We start from the raw sequence: 19,081 nt of genomic DNA on the forward strand, positions 1-19,081 counted from the left end.
GGGTGTTTTTGCTTTGTGGCTTGGAGTTTAGCACATGTGTATGCTGGCAATTTAATTATATATAAAGACATTCTTTTTTTAAAGCAGTTTTTTGAAACTTTGCCTGACACAAACTTTCCCACTCAAATTGTGTCATGCATCAGTGCAAAATCCTGCTAATCAAGTTTTATTTTTTTATAAATTGAGGTAGAAGTTGTAAGTCTTGAATAAAGAAATCCCAGCTCCAGGTGTAGAGATTAGCAAGGCAGTTTTTCTCATATGGTGCATGCTTCATCCCCAGTCCACATGGAGAGGTTGAACAGCCTGGATTCTCTTCAGAAAGTCAGGTTTTGAAAATTGTGTGGGTTACCTCATGTAATTAGGGCATGAAGGCAGTGCAGTGGAGGTACCGTTGAGGTTGCTTTAGGCATGCAAACTTGGCTTGTGGTGGCAGCCTTATTAGAACAGCCTGAAATTTGGTATGGGAGGAAGAAGCCAAATGTTTCCCTAGTTAAGCACTGAGCCTATTCTGATCTCTTTACCATGGCAGAATGGCTCTTACTAGCTACAGGCATAATAAATTAAAAGCTACCTTTAATGCAGCAGACTTCACTGTAGCCCTTGTTGTGGCACACAAAAATTGATCTTGCCTGGCTTGACCTGAAATTAGGCATCCAGACGAATCATCTCAGTATGATCAAATCACAAATCATCATCAAAATCACAGGGAGAGAGGCCTGCAAACAGCATTGCGTCTTGCTTTATCTCCACACTCCTCTTGAGATGGAATAGGTGGAGAGGTATTAGGATGTGATTGGTTTTTCCAAGTCATCATGAGGGTAGCATAGGTAACTTACACTGGGCACCTCGTTTGGAGGTTGACATGAATCTTACTGCAACCAGATCACACACCTGGAAGTCAGCATGAGGTAGTTAGCTTGCTGCAAGTTCACATTTTCACTGCACACTGACTTCCTTGCATTAACAAATCCTAATGTTTCATTCTGACGTTCTGCTTAGACAAACATGTGCCTGAAATCAATAGCAGATTTGTATTTATAGTCATGCATGCAGCAGTTGTTATTTCTGATAAGAGCAGTGATGTATATTTATTGTATGTATTTTTCTTTCAGACTGTTTGTCTTACACAGCACTAGAAGTTTTATCGAAAAGGTGCTATGGGAAGCAGAGATGCAAAATCATTGTTACTAGCCGGGAGTTTGGAAGTCCGTGCTTACCTGGAGTGACAAAATACCTTAATGTCAGCTATGCATGTGGTAAGAGCAAATGCATCATCGTTTTAAGATCGTTTTCTGCTTGCAGAGCAAAACAGTGACACATGGTGCACACATATGGACACACAGATGCTTCCTAAATCACCCCTTCCTTTAAACATAAATGTTTGTGACATAGCCGTCAAGAATATCCCAAATATGTGAACAATCCCATGGGCAGAGTCACACCTAGTGTAAACCCTTGAAGTGTTGGTTTTTTTAATTGTTAAAATGCATTTGACAATGAAACATTGTAGAGTCACAGAATGGTTTGGGTCGAAAAGGACCTTAAAGACCATCCAGTTCCAATCCCCCTGCCAAGACCAGGGACACCTTCCACTGGATCAGGTTGCTCAAAGCCTCATCCAACCTGGCCTTGAACACCTCCAGGATGGGGTAGCCACAGCTTCCCTAGGCAACCTGTGCCAGTGCCTCACTACCCCCACAGTAAATAATATCTACTTATTATCTAATCTAAATCTACCCTTAGATATATATAAAGTATATGGTTTAATATTTATTTATTCATTCATTTATTTTTGTATATATTATTTATTTTTAATATGTTTATAGATAATATAAAGTATGTGTTTTAATATTTTGAGAAACACTATCAAAATAAGAGTCTGTTCTACAGAATTCACATGAAACAGAGCTAGGAAACATAACCTGGCATTGGCTGCCATCAGTGCAAGTAAATCAGTCCAGCATAACTGAAGCACTGTGTACTAGCCTAGTGCTGAAATCTGATTCACATGAGCACACCTACAGCCTTCAGGCCTGCAGAGGGATTTCCTTTCTCGTGGGCAAAATCACACTAAAAGTAAAGGTTTGAGGTTATACATCCCTTGCAGGACTGAAGCCTGCTTCAGCTTATTCCTCAGACAAGAGGGAACAGCTTTCCGTGTTCTTTACCACAGACTAATAAATTCACATCAGGCAAAAGCCAAATTCCATACAATTCTTTTTCTTAAAAGCAAAGGTCATGGGACAGAAAGTGTAATACCAACAGAGGTGAGAGAAAAGTGGTTGCAGAACTTTAATGTAGCACCTAATTTTGGTATTGCACATGTTTAGGAATGGCTCTGTTTGTCTCTTAAGCCTCAAACAGATTTCCTCAGCCTCTGCTTTCTGCAGCTGGCTTACTGCAGGGTGGAACTGTGAGGGTCAGGAGTGGTTGTCTCTCACGTACCTCTGCTTCAACCAGAGGATGTGTGAAAGCTTTTTCACCGAGTTACCACTCTGCTTACTGTGCACCGCTTGGAAAGCTGCTGGCCCTGTTCCTTCCTGGCCCTTTTCTCTTCTGTAGGGAGTCACAGCTGTAAAACTTTGTGGGGACGTATCATAGAGTCCTTTCTCTGCATCTCTAGTGAGTAGTGGTCAAAGGGCACAGGTTATCTGAGACGTTCTTTTGGGAATAGCAGTGTAGGATTGATTACCACATCACTGCGTAACTGAAGATCAGAAGAAAATGAGCCCATGCTGCATTCTTGCTGGCGTGTGAGATTTTCAGTCTCCCCGTGAGTTAGTTGACAGGTGAGAGGCACTGCAGTAATTTATCTTTATATTGGCGAAGACAGCTGAAGATCTGCCTTTGCACTAATGCGTTATGTTATTGTGCAGTTGCCTTTGTGCTGTAGTAACTTTATGAATGAGTTAATGGAATTCCCTTTCATTAGAGTAAGGGTAATTATAACAGATTGTTTTCTTTCACATCTACGTACTAGAAAACCAGTCTATGTTTGTTTGTTGTGAGGTTATGCATTCTGTTATGTAGTAAAGTGGTTTTGCAAAAACACGTGGGTAGTAAATAGTGTTCTTGTGTGTTGCTGGCACATTTTGAAGACTTTTTCTTCTGCCAAATCCTACTGAGCTGTGCAGTCTGAAGCATTAGCCAATGATTTGCAGGTCTAATCATTATACAGATCATCTAATGAACATGAAAAGACTTTGGGCATATTCCAGAATGACATTTTACATTCTTTCCCCTCACTGGAAGATCGCTGATAATCTGTTGATTTCCAAGCTGAGGTAAATAGGCCTGTCCCTGAAGTGACAGGAGGGCAGCAGGTTAGACAGTGTTCTATGAGGGCTGTGCCACACTTGAAACTATTTCCATCATGGTCAGGAATGTGAAAAAAATCATACTCCCACCTCAGTGGTCATCAACCATTTAGATCTAGTGTGTCTGGCTGCGTATTTATTTATGTGTTTAATTGCTGCTAGTAAAAACTTAGCAGGAGCCAGGAGGTGCTGGTTTCTTGAAGTCTCATTGCCCCCTATGACCTGGTCAGCATCATCTTATGTCTGCAGGGATGGCATCTCCTGGGTCTTGCTGAGGCTGGGCTTCAAGGAGCCTCTCTCAGGAAACCCAGATCCTGATGCCCTGCGTCATATCTGCACTCCTTGCGTGCCATTAAAAATCTATCCGTGGGCTGCTTCGGCAGCTGCGGTAGGTGACTGACTCCAACCCTACTTGACAAAGTTGTGCTGGCACGAGTTGTAGCATAGATGTGATTATCTTGATAAAAATTCCTCATGCTAGTGCCAGTGGTTCTGTTTAGTGACTTGATGCAGCCTATCCTAGTTGTATCCAGTCGTTGTGTCTGAAAAGAAGCCAAAACAAAAATAAGCAATGCAAGCAGTCAGGAGCTTTTTTTTGTCCGTGCCATTTTGAATTAAGTCTTCCCCTACAACAGGTATTTGAATGGCAAGTTAACTAGCCATTCAAACCTGATAGGAAGACAGGAGGAAATGATTCAGTCCTGCAGCAAGCAAAACCCTGGGAAGTTCTCTCTGGGAAGAGAACAGGAGGAACATCAGCACAGGTGAAGAAGCACCTTCCCGGGCACCAGATCGTGTGACAGGAGCTTCAGGTCACGCGAAGGCGCTGGGGACTGTACATCCTCCCAAGATGTTGTTGCTAACACATGCACATTGTTCATAACAGCTAGACCTCTGCAAATACAGAGTGCAGTCTGAAACCAAACCAGCCTTCTCCCTGTCTGCCTCACACACCAACAAACAAAAACACTCTGCTGCTGGAAGGCACTTGAGAATGATGATGAGGTACAAGCCAAAATAGAAATGAGCTCATTCTCCCTCTCTGTTGGCCTTCTATTGCAAACAGGAGCTAAAAGTTCAAAAAAATTCCTTCGTCGGGAAAAGAAACAGATCTGACTTTGAGCCCACAGAGAAAGAAAAATTCTGCTTAGAAAGAAGTGCTATTTTTAGTTGTTTTTCAAATGAAAACTATGCTAAGCCCCAAAACTTGGTCTCTTCTGTTCCATTTAACTTTCCTTAGCACTATTTATTGGCAAATGTTTCTGTGTGGGACAAAGGTGAGCTTCATACCTGAAACTTCTGCCTTTTATTTCCCCCCTTCACATCAGCCTGAAAATCAATCAGTCTACCTTCACATAGTACAGGGAGCAGGTGCCAAGATCTGGGTATCTGAAGGATGCATTTGGCTAACAGAATATATGAACTCAAAATGTCTGCACAATGCACCTGCTTTTAGCTCTTAATTATTTGAAGAAAAGCGTGAAAGCCTATCAAGGGAAAAAAATCATGAAATGAGAAGGACGCAGCCCACTCCCACCCACCGCATCTCTTCCCATCCTGAGCACCTTCCTCCTTCGTGGCTGTTTGTCTCAGAGGCTTTGCAGAGGATATCACAGAAGACCATAAACATTTCTCTGAAAGTTACAGTGAATTATCCTCATCAAAAAAACAGTATCTAGATGCAGTTTAGCATCTGACTGCAGTCCTGTCCTGAATTAGTAGGCCAATTTTGTCTCCTATCCACTGATTGGCACACCCCTTTTGGGATGGAAAACGAGGGGGCACATCCCTGTTCTGTATGCAGCTGCATTGATGTTTCTGGAGCTGGGGCTGGTGTGAGAATCCAGTCGTAGGTCCAGAGCTGCCCTTACTAGTCCCTGGCAAGAAATTGCAGCGTTATCTGTCCCCTGTGGTGTCTCACTGATCTTTAGGGGAAAATTATTGGCTCTCTAGCTGCTTATCCCCTGCCTCAGGCTCACTCTGCCTGCTGTACTTGCCCTTTTCTACCTTCCATCCTGACTCCACCTTCCTTTCAGTCTTCCTTCCAGTTACTTTATTCCCCTTAGGACCTTCTTTTCCTTCCCTCCCGTGCTAATCCTGTCAGCAGTGTGCTCTTTGCCACTATCTCATGCCACAGTAACCCAGTGCCGTACCTCCTGGTGCACCAGATGGATGGGTGGTAGAAGGAGGAGGACATGTCACCGAGCCCAGCCTTTCTCCTGAGGCTCCTCTTCATGCAAGACCCAGCATTTGCCAGCTGTTGGGGTTAGAGCATTACTAGGGTAGTAAAACTAAAGGCCATGCAGCAGTAGCAGCCCTAGGGCTGGCATTTGCCTGCAGTGGCTCCAGATGCAGCCACCCACCCCTGTCTCTGAGCAGTGGAGCCACCTGCTCTGATCCCTTCAGTACAAACATCAGAAAACCAATTAAAAAAATGGGGTTAGCTTTGGATTCATAATTAACTGAGGATCCGGTTCCTGAAACTAACAGTAAATTTTCTTTCATTGTTTTTCAGTTCCTAAATTTATCCTTACGGCTGTCAACCCCCTGGTCCCTGACAACAAATCTTCCATCAAGCAGAACGATGGTACGTACCATCAAAAAATATGGTTTGCTGCTCTCCATTGTCTTTGATTGAAATAGGACGTTTTCCCAATGCAGAGGTTGGTGCGAGGGAGGTGGTACAAAAGTAATGGAAACCCTACTGAAATAGCTGCTTCTCTCCTCGGATGGAAGCGCAACAGGCTGGGAGTGGGATGAGACCTGTGCCAGCACAGTCCTGCTGTCACAGCAACTCTGCAAAACAAGTGACCCGTCCAGACCTACCCGTAACTGCTGTGCTTGAACCACACAAAGAGTAAAAGTGAAACTGTAGTTGTTTCAGGATGGGTTATGCCAACACCTGCTCTTCTTGAGGGATAATCAAATTAATGATGTGGCTAATGTGGATTTGCTGTCACCAATAATGGGAGTGTACTGCAGTGATTGGGCTGGGAGGTCCATTTGAGAGCTGTGAAGCTTAATGGAAATAATTATTTCAGAAAGCTTAATAGGAATAGGCAGGCGGTTTCACTTGGTAACAGGCTCTTAAATAATTTTTCCACTTTATAGTCATTCCATATTTTCAATATTTTGTTATTTATACTTTATTTCTGTAATTTTTTTTTGTTTATCAAACTTTGTTTGGTCTAATGTTCTGCAGGTTTCTTACCGCACAGCGCTAGGCTGCCTCTGTTTTAGACAGGCTTGGAAGTCCAGAAGTTATTGTATTGGTATCAGCTTAGCAGCTTCATCATCTGCGATGCGATTGAATTTGCTTTCTCTCTTCCTGTCACAGGTGTTGACCTTGATCCAAAGGAGTCAAGACTTCCAAAGAAAGATGGAACTTTTGTTAGCCACTTCTTGGCTACATTTGCATACATTAGAGGTAGGAAAATGAGGCTGAGATTGGTTCATTAGTTTTTGGCATTTTGGGAAAAGGGGGGAATCACCTCAGAAGGTCACAACTGGTAATCCCATGTTTATAGTAACAGTATTATTGCAATGTAATCACAGTCTTGGGGATGGGACAATAGCAGCATAATTGATATTTATAGAATATTTTCCATTTTGAAGGATCCAGACTCCAGCCAAGACTTTTTATAAGGAATATTTTCAATGGGGACTGTCGGTTGTTCACTGAAAACCTGGTCCTGATCTGGGAGCAGCGCCGGAGACATCCATTTTTGGAAATGTTGGTTTGCATACATATAAGGATCATTGAGAAGCACTGGAAAAAAGCAAACGCAAACCCAGCCATCTCTGTTATGGGACATGGCAGGGTTTTTTTTGTGACATTGCAACACTTGAGGCAGCTTTTGTTTAGGCAAATTCATGATCAACAAATCTCAAACACTGCAGGAGAAGTGATGAATTTTGGAAGTGAGCAAAGGCTGATGTTGAGAAGCGATTCCAGAGCTAGAATTGCTGCTGTTCTAGAAAATGGCAAGAACCACACAGCTGTCGAGCATTATCCTACAACCAGTGTGCGGCTCTTGGCCCAGCAAGACAGATACTGCCCCTTCCTCCAGCACCAGCAGCTCTCCCCAAGCTGCAGCTCCCACCACCCTTGAGCCCTCTCAGCAACACCCCAAGCAGTCAGGGTTGGATTTTACAACCCATCAAGAAAGGCCATTTCCACATTTGTCTCACGTTTTGCTATACTGAGAAGTCATCTCAGACTATGTCAAGGCAGACAAATGCTCCCTACCCAGCCTGGCCTGGAGATGCTGTCATCGCTCCACAAAGCACAGAGCTGCTTTTCTCATTCTCCCTCTTCATGAGGAAAAGGCTGGAAAATAAAGGGCTATGCTCCTGGTAGCTGGTTGAGAAAGCCAGCAAGCTGCTAATAAAAAGATGGGACAGTGTTGTAATTTTATAATGATATTAAGAGGCTTGGATTTTTGCACAGTAATTTGAAGAGGCAGAGAAGCCTTCAGACTGCGAGTGCAGGGTGGTTTCAGTGTGTGACATAAAAAGCCTCCCCACAACCTCAGTCCCCTCAAGTACCCCACGGCGTTACAGCTACGTAATGTGGGCACTTCGGAAGTGGCAGCTGACTTTTTTTGTAGCTGGGCTTTGGCAGAGTTTCTAAAGTGTTTTAAGTGCTGGCGTTCTCGTTTCAGATCACCCTGAAAGAGCTGGTCTCCTGTTTTTGTCCAGCGTTTGTGTGGGATTACTCTTCACGCTGTGCGCTCTGGTGATCCGCACGTCATGCTCAAATGACTTCCAGAAATCGCACAGGAAGAAGGAGCAGTTAGTGCCAGAAAGTGACGGCGCGTACGAGAACAGTGAAAACGAGGAGGAGGAGGAAGATTCCTCCAATTCAGACGCCCAGGATGAAATAGCGGGACTTTACACACCTTCTTACTCAGGCTATAATTCAGCAGAGGCAGCAGAACTGGCCGAAAGGATAGAGCGCAGGGAGCAGATCATACAAGAAATTTGGATGAACAGTGGTTTGGATATGACACCTCCTAGAAATATGAATACGTTTTATATTAACGAACAATAAATGGCTTATTTTGGATGACGCCCTAGCCCTTTTTTTTTTTTAAAAAGAAATGTACCTTCTGTGAAGGAACATTTGTATCAGTGCATATAATTATTTGTAAAGTCAGAATAAATATATGCAATAAAAGGAGAGTTTGAAATCCTTGACTGTCTGTAAATCATTCTGTGAAAATCGCCTTTACAAGTTTTCATAATTTTATGTTGTGTCATGTTATGGATTACTTTTCACTGTAATTTGGGATCAGTTTCCATAGGCAGTCTAAGGAATATTAAAAAAGAACAAAACTATTTGCCCAGGGAAGCTGTGGCTGCCCCATCCCTGGAGGTGTTTAAGGGCAGGTTGGATGGGGCCTTGGGTAACCTGATCTAGTGGGAGGTGTTCCTGCCCATGGCAGGGGTGTTGGAACTAGATGATATTTAAGGTCCCTTCCAACCCAAACTATTCTATGATTCTATTTAAGCTGCATAACATGGAGAAATATCTGCATTAGGAAATGAGACGTGTAACCGCTTGGTGTGTTGGAGCTCATCAGTTACATGAGAACTTGCTCTGTTGATGAGAAATATGAGTATTATTCATATGAGTGAGAAGGACAAAGCAAAACAGAACACAGGTTCTTGAAGCTTTTCTGCTGTTTCATTAACCCAACCATTCCTGCCATAACAGTGATCCTGATTACAAGAGAGTTAAATTCAGCTTACTTGAGTCCTGATGCAGTTACTTAGGAGACATGAAAGAAGGGTCTCTCGCTGGGCTGGGAGGTCTCAGAAGTGACCTGCAAGGAAGCGTCTGGTATTTCAGTGCAATTTTTCTGGATTTGAGAATTGGTTTCCTTAGGAGCAGTCCTCTTGATGGTAACATAATAGCAGCTGAAGTCAGACACACTTCAGTGTGCAGGGATTTCACAGTAGTTCTTGGAGTCTACAGCTTCTTTTTCAATAGAATAAGGCTAACTCTTAGCTCCTGAATCATGGACATAAGGACAAAAATTGGTCTGCGCTTTATTTTCATTACCTTGTCATTAAGGAGAAGAATCATAGAATCATAGAATCACCAGGTTGGAAAAGACCTAACAGATCATTGAGTCCAACCATTCCCATCAATCACTAAACCATGCCCCTCAGCACCTCATCCACCCGTCTTTAAAACACCTCCAGGGAAGGTGAATCAACCACCTCCCTGGGCAGCCTGTTCCAGTGCCCAATGACCCTTTCTGTGAAAAGTTTTTTCCTAATGTCCAGCCTGAACCTCCCCTGGCAGAGCTTGAGGCCATTCCCTCTTGTCCTGTCCCCTGTCACTTGGGAAAAGAGGCCAGCTCCCTCCTCTCCACAACCTCCTTTCAGGTAGTTGTAGAGAGCAATGAGGTCACCATTAAAACCATCAGAAGATACCTGCCTAACACGTAATTCTGCTGCCACTGATGCTGGCTGGGTTCTGAAGCACACATCTCAAAAAAAGACACTTGAAGTCAACACATACTAAGAAAACTACTTCGTAAGTGAAATGCTGTGTTAATTTTTCTGATATTAAAGCACGGTTTAGAGCCAGCACTTGATTGGAGCTTATATTCTCAAGATTTTTTTTTTTCATAAATTCACAATCTGCACTTGAAAATTATGCAGACTAGTAAAATTTTGTTTCAGGCAGACAGAAAATTAGATCAGAAATGAATCTAAGTAGAAAACACAACCTTCCTGTCTTTAAGTAAAGTGTCTCCAATATTTTAACTGCAGTCCATTGGGAATTTACCGAACAAAGGGAGGAAAAATGTCACTTCCTGATGTTAATATTTTGTGAGTTCATTGTGCTTTCCCGCTCAGACGCTGTACGTCTAGGTAGAGTGAAGTAGTATGAAACACTTGGAAAGAAAAGAAATTGCATGACTTGTCATTTCCTACTGGATACATAGTTGAATTAAGCATGGGAAAACTTTGAAGGGAGGAAGGGGGCTTGCTCAGATGACTAAGGCACAATCCCGTGCTCAACTGGAAAAATCTCAGCAGTGATTAGCATCCTATCAGCGGAAGGAAGAGAGGCTGAAGAGACGGGCGGAGAGCTTAGGTCACCCATGGCACTGGGGAACCGCGTGAAACGCTCGGCACAGCTCGGGAGCCTGGCTGATGCCAGCTGGGATTCAACTCTTCCCCCTTTCCAATAGAACGTCATTGTAGCCGGTGCCATTGCACAATATTGACAAATACGTTTTGATCTGGGACAAAAACATGTCCTGAGGGTGGAAGAAAACAGGTTTTCTTTCCGCCAGCCCTGAGGGTAGGTGTGGGACAGCTCTGGCCAGGAGCTGGCTCTTTCCTCCTGACTCATGGGGGCAGGAGCCACCCATTTCCTCATCAGAAAGAAAGACCTACGTCCCAACAATTCCCCCGGCTGACAAACCATAACCAGTAAAAAAAATTGATATTATTCCTCTTATTGACCCTAAGAAGAGGCCACCGTTCCATTGCAGAGAGTGGGCTGGGCTCCAGTGCGCAGCAAGGGGCTCCGGGGACTGCCCCTTCCCCAGCGCCCAGCCCTGCTCTGGCTGTCTCCTCAGAATGCTGAGCCCCAGAGAAAACCCCTCTGCAGAGCCTGGGCCCCGCAGGCCAGCTGATCTCCAGCTGATCCATTTTGGAAGTTATCTGTCCAGCAGTTAATGTCCATGCTCACTGGAATTGGTGTGTTTTCTTTCCTCAGTCTTTATCTGCAAGCCCCTGTGAGGTTTTAGTCCTGCAGCTGACATTATAACAAAGCCTAGGAGTTAGTCTTTCTACCAGACTTTGGCTTTGCTCAAGCCTAGGTAAAATCAGCGTGTTCTAGGGGTGGCCACAGGGTCACAGACTGGCTGAGGCTGGAAGGCCAACACCAGTCCAACACCCCTACTCCAGCAGAGCCACCCAGAGCCGGCCCAGGACCATGTCCAGATGGCTTCTGAATATCTCCAAGGGTGGAGATTCCACAGTCCCTGTGTGCAACCTGTGCCAGTATCCGTCACCCTCACAGAAAAAGTGAGTTTCTTGATGTTCAGACAGAGCCTCGTGTGTTTCACATTGTTCCCAATGCTTCTGGGCCTGTCACTGGGCACCACGGATCCTCTTCCTGTTGTTCTGTTCACTTTGTCCATGCACGTCTTCCATTTGATAGTCCTGCTTTGGGGTTCCATGCTGAAAACAATGGGTGCTTGTTCCTGGTGGTGAAGCAACTGAAATGGCAGAAATCGATCGGCAACTTAGAGATTAGTCCCTTCCTTGCAGCAAAACAGCAAAATACTTCACTTCTCCCACCTCCCGGTTCTCTCATCTACTTTGTAGCACTGGAGAGGGAAAAAAACCCACCTTTATAACCAAGTGAAGATTAGCAATTTATCTGTTACCTTTGCATATTTGCCTGTAAATTACTTAATAGACCAGATTTCTTCATAGAATCACAGAATCACCAGGTTGGAAAGGACCCACTGGCTCATTGAGTCCAACTATTCCTATCAAACACTAAACCATGACCCTCAGCACCTCATCCACCTGTCTTTTAAACACCTCCAGGGAAGGTGACTCAACCACCTCCCTGGGCAGCCTCTGCCAGTGCCCAATGACCCTTTCTGTGAAATATTTTTTCCTGATGTCAAGCCTGAACCTCCCCTGGCGGAGCTTGAGGCCATTCCCTCTTGTCCTGTCCCCTGTCACTTGGGAGAAGAGGCCAGCACCCTCCTCTCTACAACCTCCTTTCAGGTAGTTGTAGAGAGCAATGAGGTCTCCCCTCAGCCTCCTCTTCTCCAGGCTAAACAACCCCAGCTCTCTCAGCCGCTCCTTGTAAGACTTGCTCTCCAGCCCCTTCCTGATTTTCCTCCCTGTCGGCTGCCACGGGCTGCAGGCAGGCAGTAAAAGATTTCTGTGGGTGCCAGACAAGAGACTGCTTCCCAATATGGAGCAGTTTAAAGCTTCTTGGAACGTGTTTTGAGAAAGAAAAAAATGTGCTTAATAATGCATGCCTATTTAAATGTGTCCTCAGACATGGTGGCAAAGCCATATTGTGAGCCCCAGCCCCAGAAGTAACTTAGCAGGGCGGGGAAAGCAACTTTTGCTGTAGTCTGGGAGGCTGAGCTTCACTGAGGAGATGTTCCCTCGATTGAACTATTTATAGCCTGACTTTGGGTTGCTATTTTATTCTTTTTGCATAAACTTTCCAAGTCTAATCAGGGAAAGCTATCAATTAGTGGTTCACCTCATTCCCAAGTGTTTACTGTTCACAAGGGTCTGAAAGTTAGGGTTGAAAACAACAAAAAAATTAAGAAACAGACACTGAATTGTTTCAATCTTTCTGCACTGACATCCCATGCAGAAAAAGCATTCAGCACAGAAACCAGAAAATTAACGGGGAATGTACTCACCTGACCTAAGCCCACACAAATCACAGTTTTATGGGAAAACACAAAATATGCCCATTAAAGACAAATGGTGTGCACAGCGAGCCAGGCTCAAATCAGTGACAGATCTGCTTTACTGGAACAGGAGCAATGGTAAGAAGCAATCGGATTTGGCTGGTTATTAGTGGCAAAAAAGGCACATGTCTCTTCAGCCAGCTCTCTGCAGGACAACTCTCCACCGTAAGAACTCTCCACAGGTAAGTGTCCATGGCCAGCTTTCTGCAGAGACAACTCTCTGTGGGGAACCATAAAAGTCAGGGTTAGGCTTGGAGTTAGGCTTGGGTTAGGCTTAGGGTCACAGTTGTCCCCATGTAGAGTTGTCCTTGCACAGAGCTGGCCATGGAGAGTTGTCCTAAATCTGTTAGTGGGATGTGCAAACTGAAAAAAACCCAAGAAATAGAAATGCTGCAGCCAGCCAGTATCTACTTCATTTCCAGGCTAAGGGCAGAAAAATAATTGAGGGTGCTGTAAGGCAGCAGCAACGCTACGAGAAGGACATTTGGGACTAGCAGCAGGATGAAGTTTCAGCAGTAAAATCCATACAACTGCCCAGAAGAGAAGCCTGAGAAGAAAACATGACAAAGGAGAGCTTGCAAGTGGTCTGGATGTAACTTTCAGGTTTCTGCTACCTGCACAGTTTGGGGAACAACATGCATTTGAAAATTATGTGACCCAAGCATCCACACCTAAACTTGCTAGAAGGCAACGTGCAGTGCTGGTGTGGCTGGTTTAACTCCCCACTCCTGCCTTTCAAATAACCCAGAGCTTATCACCAGGAATAATCCCTGGATGAGGTTGCAGGAAGCAGTAAATAAATTCTTCCAAAACTCACACCTTTTATCAGCAGCCGCTCAGCTGTGGTGCCTAATGCTTGCATGACACTGTGGCCAAAAATCCCTGGCAATTTTGAAGGAGTCATCCGTGATCGATGGGGCAGCACCGTGCTGCTTGGGGTGGCCAGACGGAGGGAGAGGCTGAGAAGGAAGATGTGGGCAGGGCTGGGATGAGCTGCAGTGAGGGCAGAGCCCAGAGCAACCTGGGAAAGCAAAACCTGGGAAAGCAAAGCTTTATGCAAGCAAGGAGCAAAGGAGTGGAAACCAAGCGTGGAAACCATCCAGTTGGCTTTATCTGTGTGCTGGAAAGCCTCAGGGGTAAAATGACTACAAGACGCAAGATGCATGGCTAAGTGATCAGAGAATCACAGAATCATTTAGGTTAGCAAGGATCTTTAAGATCAAGTCCAACCCTTAACCTAGCACTGTGATGTCCACCACGTCCGTATTCACCACATCTACGTATCTTTTAAATATCTCCAGGGATGGCAACTCAACTACTTTCCCTGGGCAGCCCATTCCAGTGTTTGACAACATTTGTGGGGGAGAAACTTTTCCTAATATTCAGTCTAAACCTCCCCTGACACAACTTGAAGCCGTTTCCTCTTATCCTGTTGTTTGTCACTTGGGGGAAGAGACCAACAACCACCTCTCTACACCCTCCTTTCAGGCAGTTGTGGGCAGTGATAAGGTCTCCCTTCAGCCTTCTTTTCTCCAAGCTAAACAGCCCCAGGTCCCTCAGCTGCTCCTCATAAGACTTCTGCTCTGGAAAATTCAACGTCTTTTGTGGAGAAATGGACAAATCCCAGCTTGAGGTTGCAAACAGCTCTGGTGACATTCCGGTTACAGGCTGGGCAGGCAACAGACTCTGGGAATGTGCCGTCAAATGAACACGGCACCTGATAAATATGCATTTGGGGTGCATGCGTGCGTGTGCATTAGTTACTATCCATTAATGATCCCTGTTGCAGAAGAATTACAGCAGTAGAGGATCACTGGCATGCCAGCGGGGTGAACACTGGCTCAGCCCTATACAACTCCCTCAGACTATTTCTTAAGACCATAGCATTTTTAAGACCATGTTTTTTTAAGACCAAGACACAATGGTAATGTCTCCTGGAGCTGCAAAAGCTTGCAAGCGTCATCCAGAGCTCACATCTTCATGCAGTAAGAGCCAACCAGCTGGGACATAAAAATCTGTAGCAAACCTTGGTAGGTCCAGGCACGACAGAGCTACCTGTTGTTTGCTTTTCTGTTGAAAAATCAGGACCCTGAGCAATATTTCCTAGTTTTGAAGCTGGATATAATTCAGAACCAGGTCCTGCTCCAAATGCGTGGTAGGACCAGCAGCCCTCAAGAGGTCCTCCCAACCTAACTTGTTTCATGAGCCTGTGGCCAGCTCTAACCACACCTGGGAGCAGCCTGCAGAGTTGCAACAGCCTTTTTCCCACATTGTAACGTCACTACCCTGCTGATCTATCCATAACGAAAATTTAAAATGGAGTTCCCGGAAAAATCCCACATCAGGAAAGAGATGAAATGTCCTTTTCTGAATGAGGCCCGGAGGGAAACACAGGAAGAAACAAAGCTGCAAACTCACAACTGACTGGAGTGCTGAGGACAATTATGGGCTGAATCCTTCAAATGGAGAAGCTGTCACTTATATGAGAGATAAAGCAGAGGTGGTGTAAAACACCACACTGCTTTCACTGTGGTGCCTACACACCCTTCCACCGTAACATGAGTGGGAGCTGCACGCGGATTATCAGGACAATAAAATCCCCACATGATTTTTAACTGCAACATTACAAGTACTTGGCTGTATTATTCATCCTTTGCTGAGAGCTGCTCTCACAAACACAGCCCTTGGAATAAAACAATAATCACCTTTTCTTTTTCCTTGAGGACATGCCAGACTTCCTATTTTTGCTATAAACCACCTCATTCTCGGCACAATCCCGCTGTAGCTGCTGAACAGCCTGTACTCCCTGGAGCAGGGGATGGGGACACGCACAGCCCTCACTGCAGGTAGGAACGTGAGTTTGGGGGAGGCAGAGTTGCACCCCCAGTGTGTGCAGCTGGGGCTGAGGGGCAAGGAAGGGACAGCCTGCAGGCACCCTGGGCCACCACTACCCTGTCACCCATCACACCGAGCTGGCGCGTGACAGTGGGAACAGCTGGAGGACGGCAGCCGTGCTCCCGGGGCAGGGAGCGATGCAGGAGCCACGTCCACACAGCACCAAGTGCCTGCGTCTTGCTTCGCATTGCGCTCCTAATCAAGGCAACTTCAATAGCACATTAAGGATTACAATGGCATTAGCAACTCTCACAACACACAATATAAATTTCCATTAATCAGGATGGTGATATGGCCACAAAATAAACATTTTAGTAACATTCTGCTGTGTCCTTTGAGAGACCACAGATTTTCTCTCAAGAGGGCACGTCTTCTATCAAACTTCCAGAAATAAAACAGTTTAGAAGAAAGATAAAACACTTCCACACATTTGCAAACCTACGTGCAGTGTTCTTATCTCATAATTCTCAAATTCATCAGAGTAGATACGAGTATCCACGGGCTTTTCTTTGTTCTTGTACTCCTTCATCTGCCTCCAGTAATTTCATTCAACTCCAGCCACAACAAATGAATCCAGCAGATCTGCAGAAGCTGTTGTGAGAACTCAGGAGAGCATTGATGCTACAGTCTGTTTTCTCAGCTAAAGAAGAAAAGGGCCAATTACAGCAGTGAACAGCAGTCGAAGGTAAGCAGAATAAAACAGAGTTTCTTCTGTGTTAATGTCTTGATTTCCCCTCACTTTTAGAGAGGAAATGACAATATTAGAAGCACCACAATCAAAGGTCCTGTTCAAATGCCCCCCTCGGAATCTTCCATATAACGGTAACTTAAAAGTCTCTTTTTCACTGAAATAGTAACTCTCAACAAGTCTTGGAGACACAATAAAGCTTCCCAGGCTCCTTTCACACATAGGCCAGCTGCAGAGAGAACTCTGCTGGGAGCAAGGCACTAACAACACATTAGGGTTTTGCCACAGAAAACCAGTTACTTGCAGCCATGGATGTACAGCAGGGTTTAATGAGCGAGATCCGGGGAGTACAGACACTTTACTGCTTATGTTACTTTCATTTTGTCTCCTTCACTATTGCACACTTCCCTGGTATCAAGGACGTTAAATCAAATGGCCAAAAGCCAACAATGACTTCAGTTATTTACAGGACTGGGAGCCCACAGAACAAACTCCTTGGAATAATACTAATCTAAGATGAAAGCTGTATTTGTAAGAGGGATTCAGTTGGATATTTCCAAGCATTCATTATAACTGATCCAAAACATCTGGGAAGCTTCCTGCCAAGGCCCCTAATCTCAATGCAGTTATGACTAAAGTAACTTAATAAGTACTGGGGTGCATAAATGACAATAAATAGTTGCTGCTAGGTAAGGTCACATTGTAATCCCTGATCCTGAAGCAGAACTCTAGACCAGGTAGTTTACAGTCAGTCCACCTTTCAGGAATGTCCCTCCCAGGTCAGCAAGACAAAAATCACATGGCACAGCTGGCTGTCCTCAGCTAGCTTCTTAAACAGAAAAGATGAGATTTTGAGGGGTCAGAAGTGTTGTTACAAGCAGAACAGGAACAAAGCGATCCCTGGAGGAACTTAGTTTGGGAACCCTGGGGTTATAATTCTGCCCTGGATACAAAATGTGCCAGGTTGCCACAGAACTCGCTTTAGAAGCTTATAAACAGGGTTACATTTTCTTCTGGCTGCCAAAAGGACATGAATAATTTAGAACATTACTGGAAAAGAGGGAAACAAATATGCAATAACCCTAAGTCATTAATCTATAAAATAGACATTTGACTTTTTTGAAGGAGATATATATAATTGCCCAAACAAAATAATTACTTTCCTGAAGCTGTTTTGAAATTTGGGCCCTCAGACAGCATTCGTACACATCCCCAAGAAACACACTAAGACCATTGCAAGAGAGGGGAAAGGAGGAAGAGGTTTTATATCTGCAGAAATGCCCTTAAAAGGCATAGCAACACCTCTGGCAAGCTGGGCCTCTTCTAACCCATAGGACTGATCAGGAGCTGGATCTAAGTGACTAACAGCTTTCATTATAAATAAATGAATTTCGTGAATTTATAATGATTTCACTGAGTGCTCCCAATCCCAGTTCTGGATCAAGAAGATTCATCACATCTCTGTGGGTTGCTACAATTCCAGTGATATTAAGGCTTGGCAGATTTTCTTCAATCCACCCTTTGATGACAGCAAAGAAGCACATGAGGAAAAAAGCCTTCAGCTATAGAAATTGTTAAAAACCTCTAAAGAATTGTACAGGACACTTATTTTCAACTGCTAGAGTGGTAGAACAAGGTATTCTTTCAAAATCCACTAAATTTTCTTGACACATTGAAATAATTCCAAGTAGTTTTAAAACATAAAATATTCGAAGTTTTGTGACTTGGAAAAATCCCACATCCTGATTATTTTTGGTAAATAAAATGTTACCATAAACTTGATATTCCAGAAAAACTACTGCATACAAAACTTTTCTGAAAGTAAAAAGAATAGGTGATTGAAGTAAAAATACTATTAATAGCTAATGGCATTGTCTTATCTGTATTCAATCTTCCAGGTGTGAGCTCAACAAACACTTCAGTTTAAATTGATCGTTCTCTTCAACCATACTAATACTTAAAGAAAACAATTACTTTTTTCATTGCAATGGAAAAAAACCTTCTAGTAAAACACTTCCTTTTTGCTATTTTACAATAATTCAAACAGGCAGAGAGATTTAAGGCAGAACTATCAAGATTAGTGAATCTGGAGCACCACAGCCAGGTATTTTTAGGGGACAATCAACAACCACAGAATTTACTTCCATGTTCTTGCACTGGCAGGTTTGGCAAGGCAGGAAGCTTCTGGTGGATAACATCTCAGATGTTTGTGTTTTCAAGCGTCTCTGCCACTAAGCCCTCCTGACATGAGGATTGGGGTAAAATAAAACAAAAAACCTACCAATCAAGAAGTCAAATGCAGGTAAAGTTTCAGACAACAAACACAACCCATCTGACTTGCTGAGCAGCCCTAGCACCACAGTGCCATAACGTGGCACCTGCGAAAGTTTTTGACATTAAAATCTGACTTAAAACTACGTGCTGATGAGCAACTGCCTGTTCTTAAGACTGATGTAGTTTGTAAACATGAACTATTTCGGCTCAGGTGGAAAGGAAGTATGGGGGCAACTTGGTGTCCTTAAGTATACCGCGGACTACAAAACAAACGTCCTCAGCTGGCTTGCCGTTCTGCAGTGCAGAAGTGAAAAGGTGGGTGTTTTCAGTTCCCTGCTGCCCTAGGGCAACTGGTCTTGGTTGTGAAAAAAGACATCATCTTAATTGATATCTGCGAGTGCCCACATCAGTTCACCTTTTAAAAC

At 44.1% G+C, this 19,081-nt stretch overlaps 1 protein-coding gene across 1 annotated transcript in view; it reads left to right on the plus strand.

Annotated features, from left to right (window-relative positions):
- Positions 1-8,512, plus strand: part of EVA1C (eva-1 homolog C) — a 40,140-nt gene extending 31,628 nt beyond the window's left edge. Inside the window, exons 5-8 of the mRNA XM_069871253.1 lie at positions 1,113-1,256; positions 5,833-5,904; positions 6,655-6,744; positions 7,982-8,512. Coding sequence (XP_069727354.1) covers positions 1,113-1,256; positions 5,833-5,904; positions 6,655-6,744; positions 7,982-8,370 — 695 coding nt within the window. The 3' untranslated portion in view covers positions 8,371-8,512. The remainder of the gene's footprint in view (positions 1-1,112; positions 1,257-5,832; positions 5,905-6,654; positions 6,745-7,981) is intronic.
- Positions 8,513-19,081: the final 10,569 nt, after the last annotated feature.

This window comes from Phaenicophaeus curvirostris, chromosome 1 (assembly GCF_032191515.1).
Source record: "Phaenicophaeus curvirostris isolate KB17595 chromosome 1, BPBGC_Pcur_1.0, whole genome shotgun sequence".
NCBI lineage: Eukaryota > Metazoa > Chordata > Aves > Cuculiformes > Cuculidae > Phaenicophaeus > Phaenicophaeus curvirostris.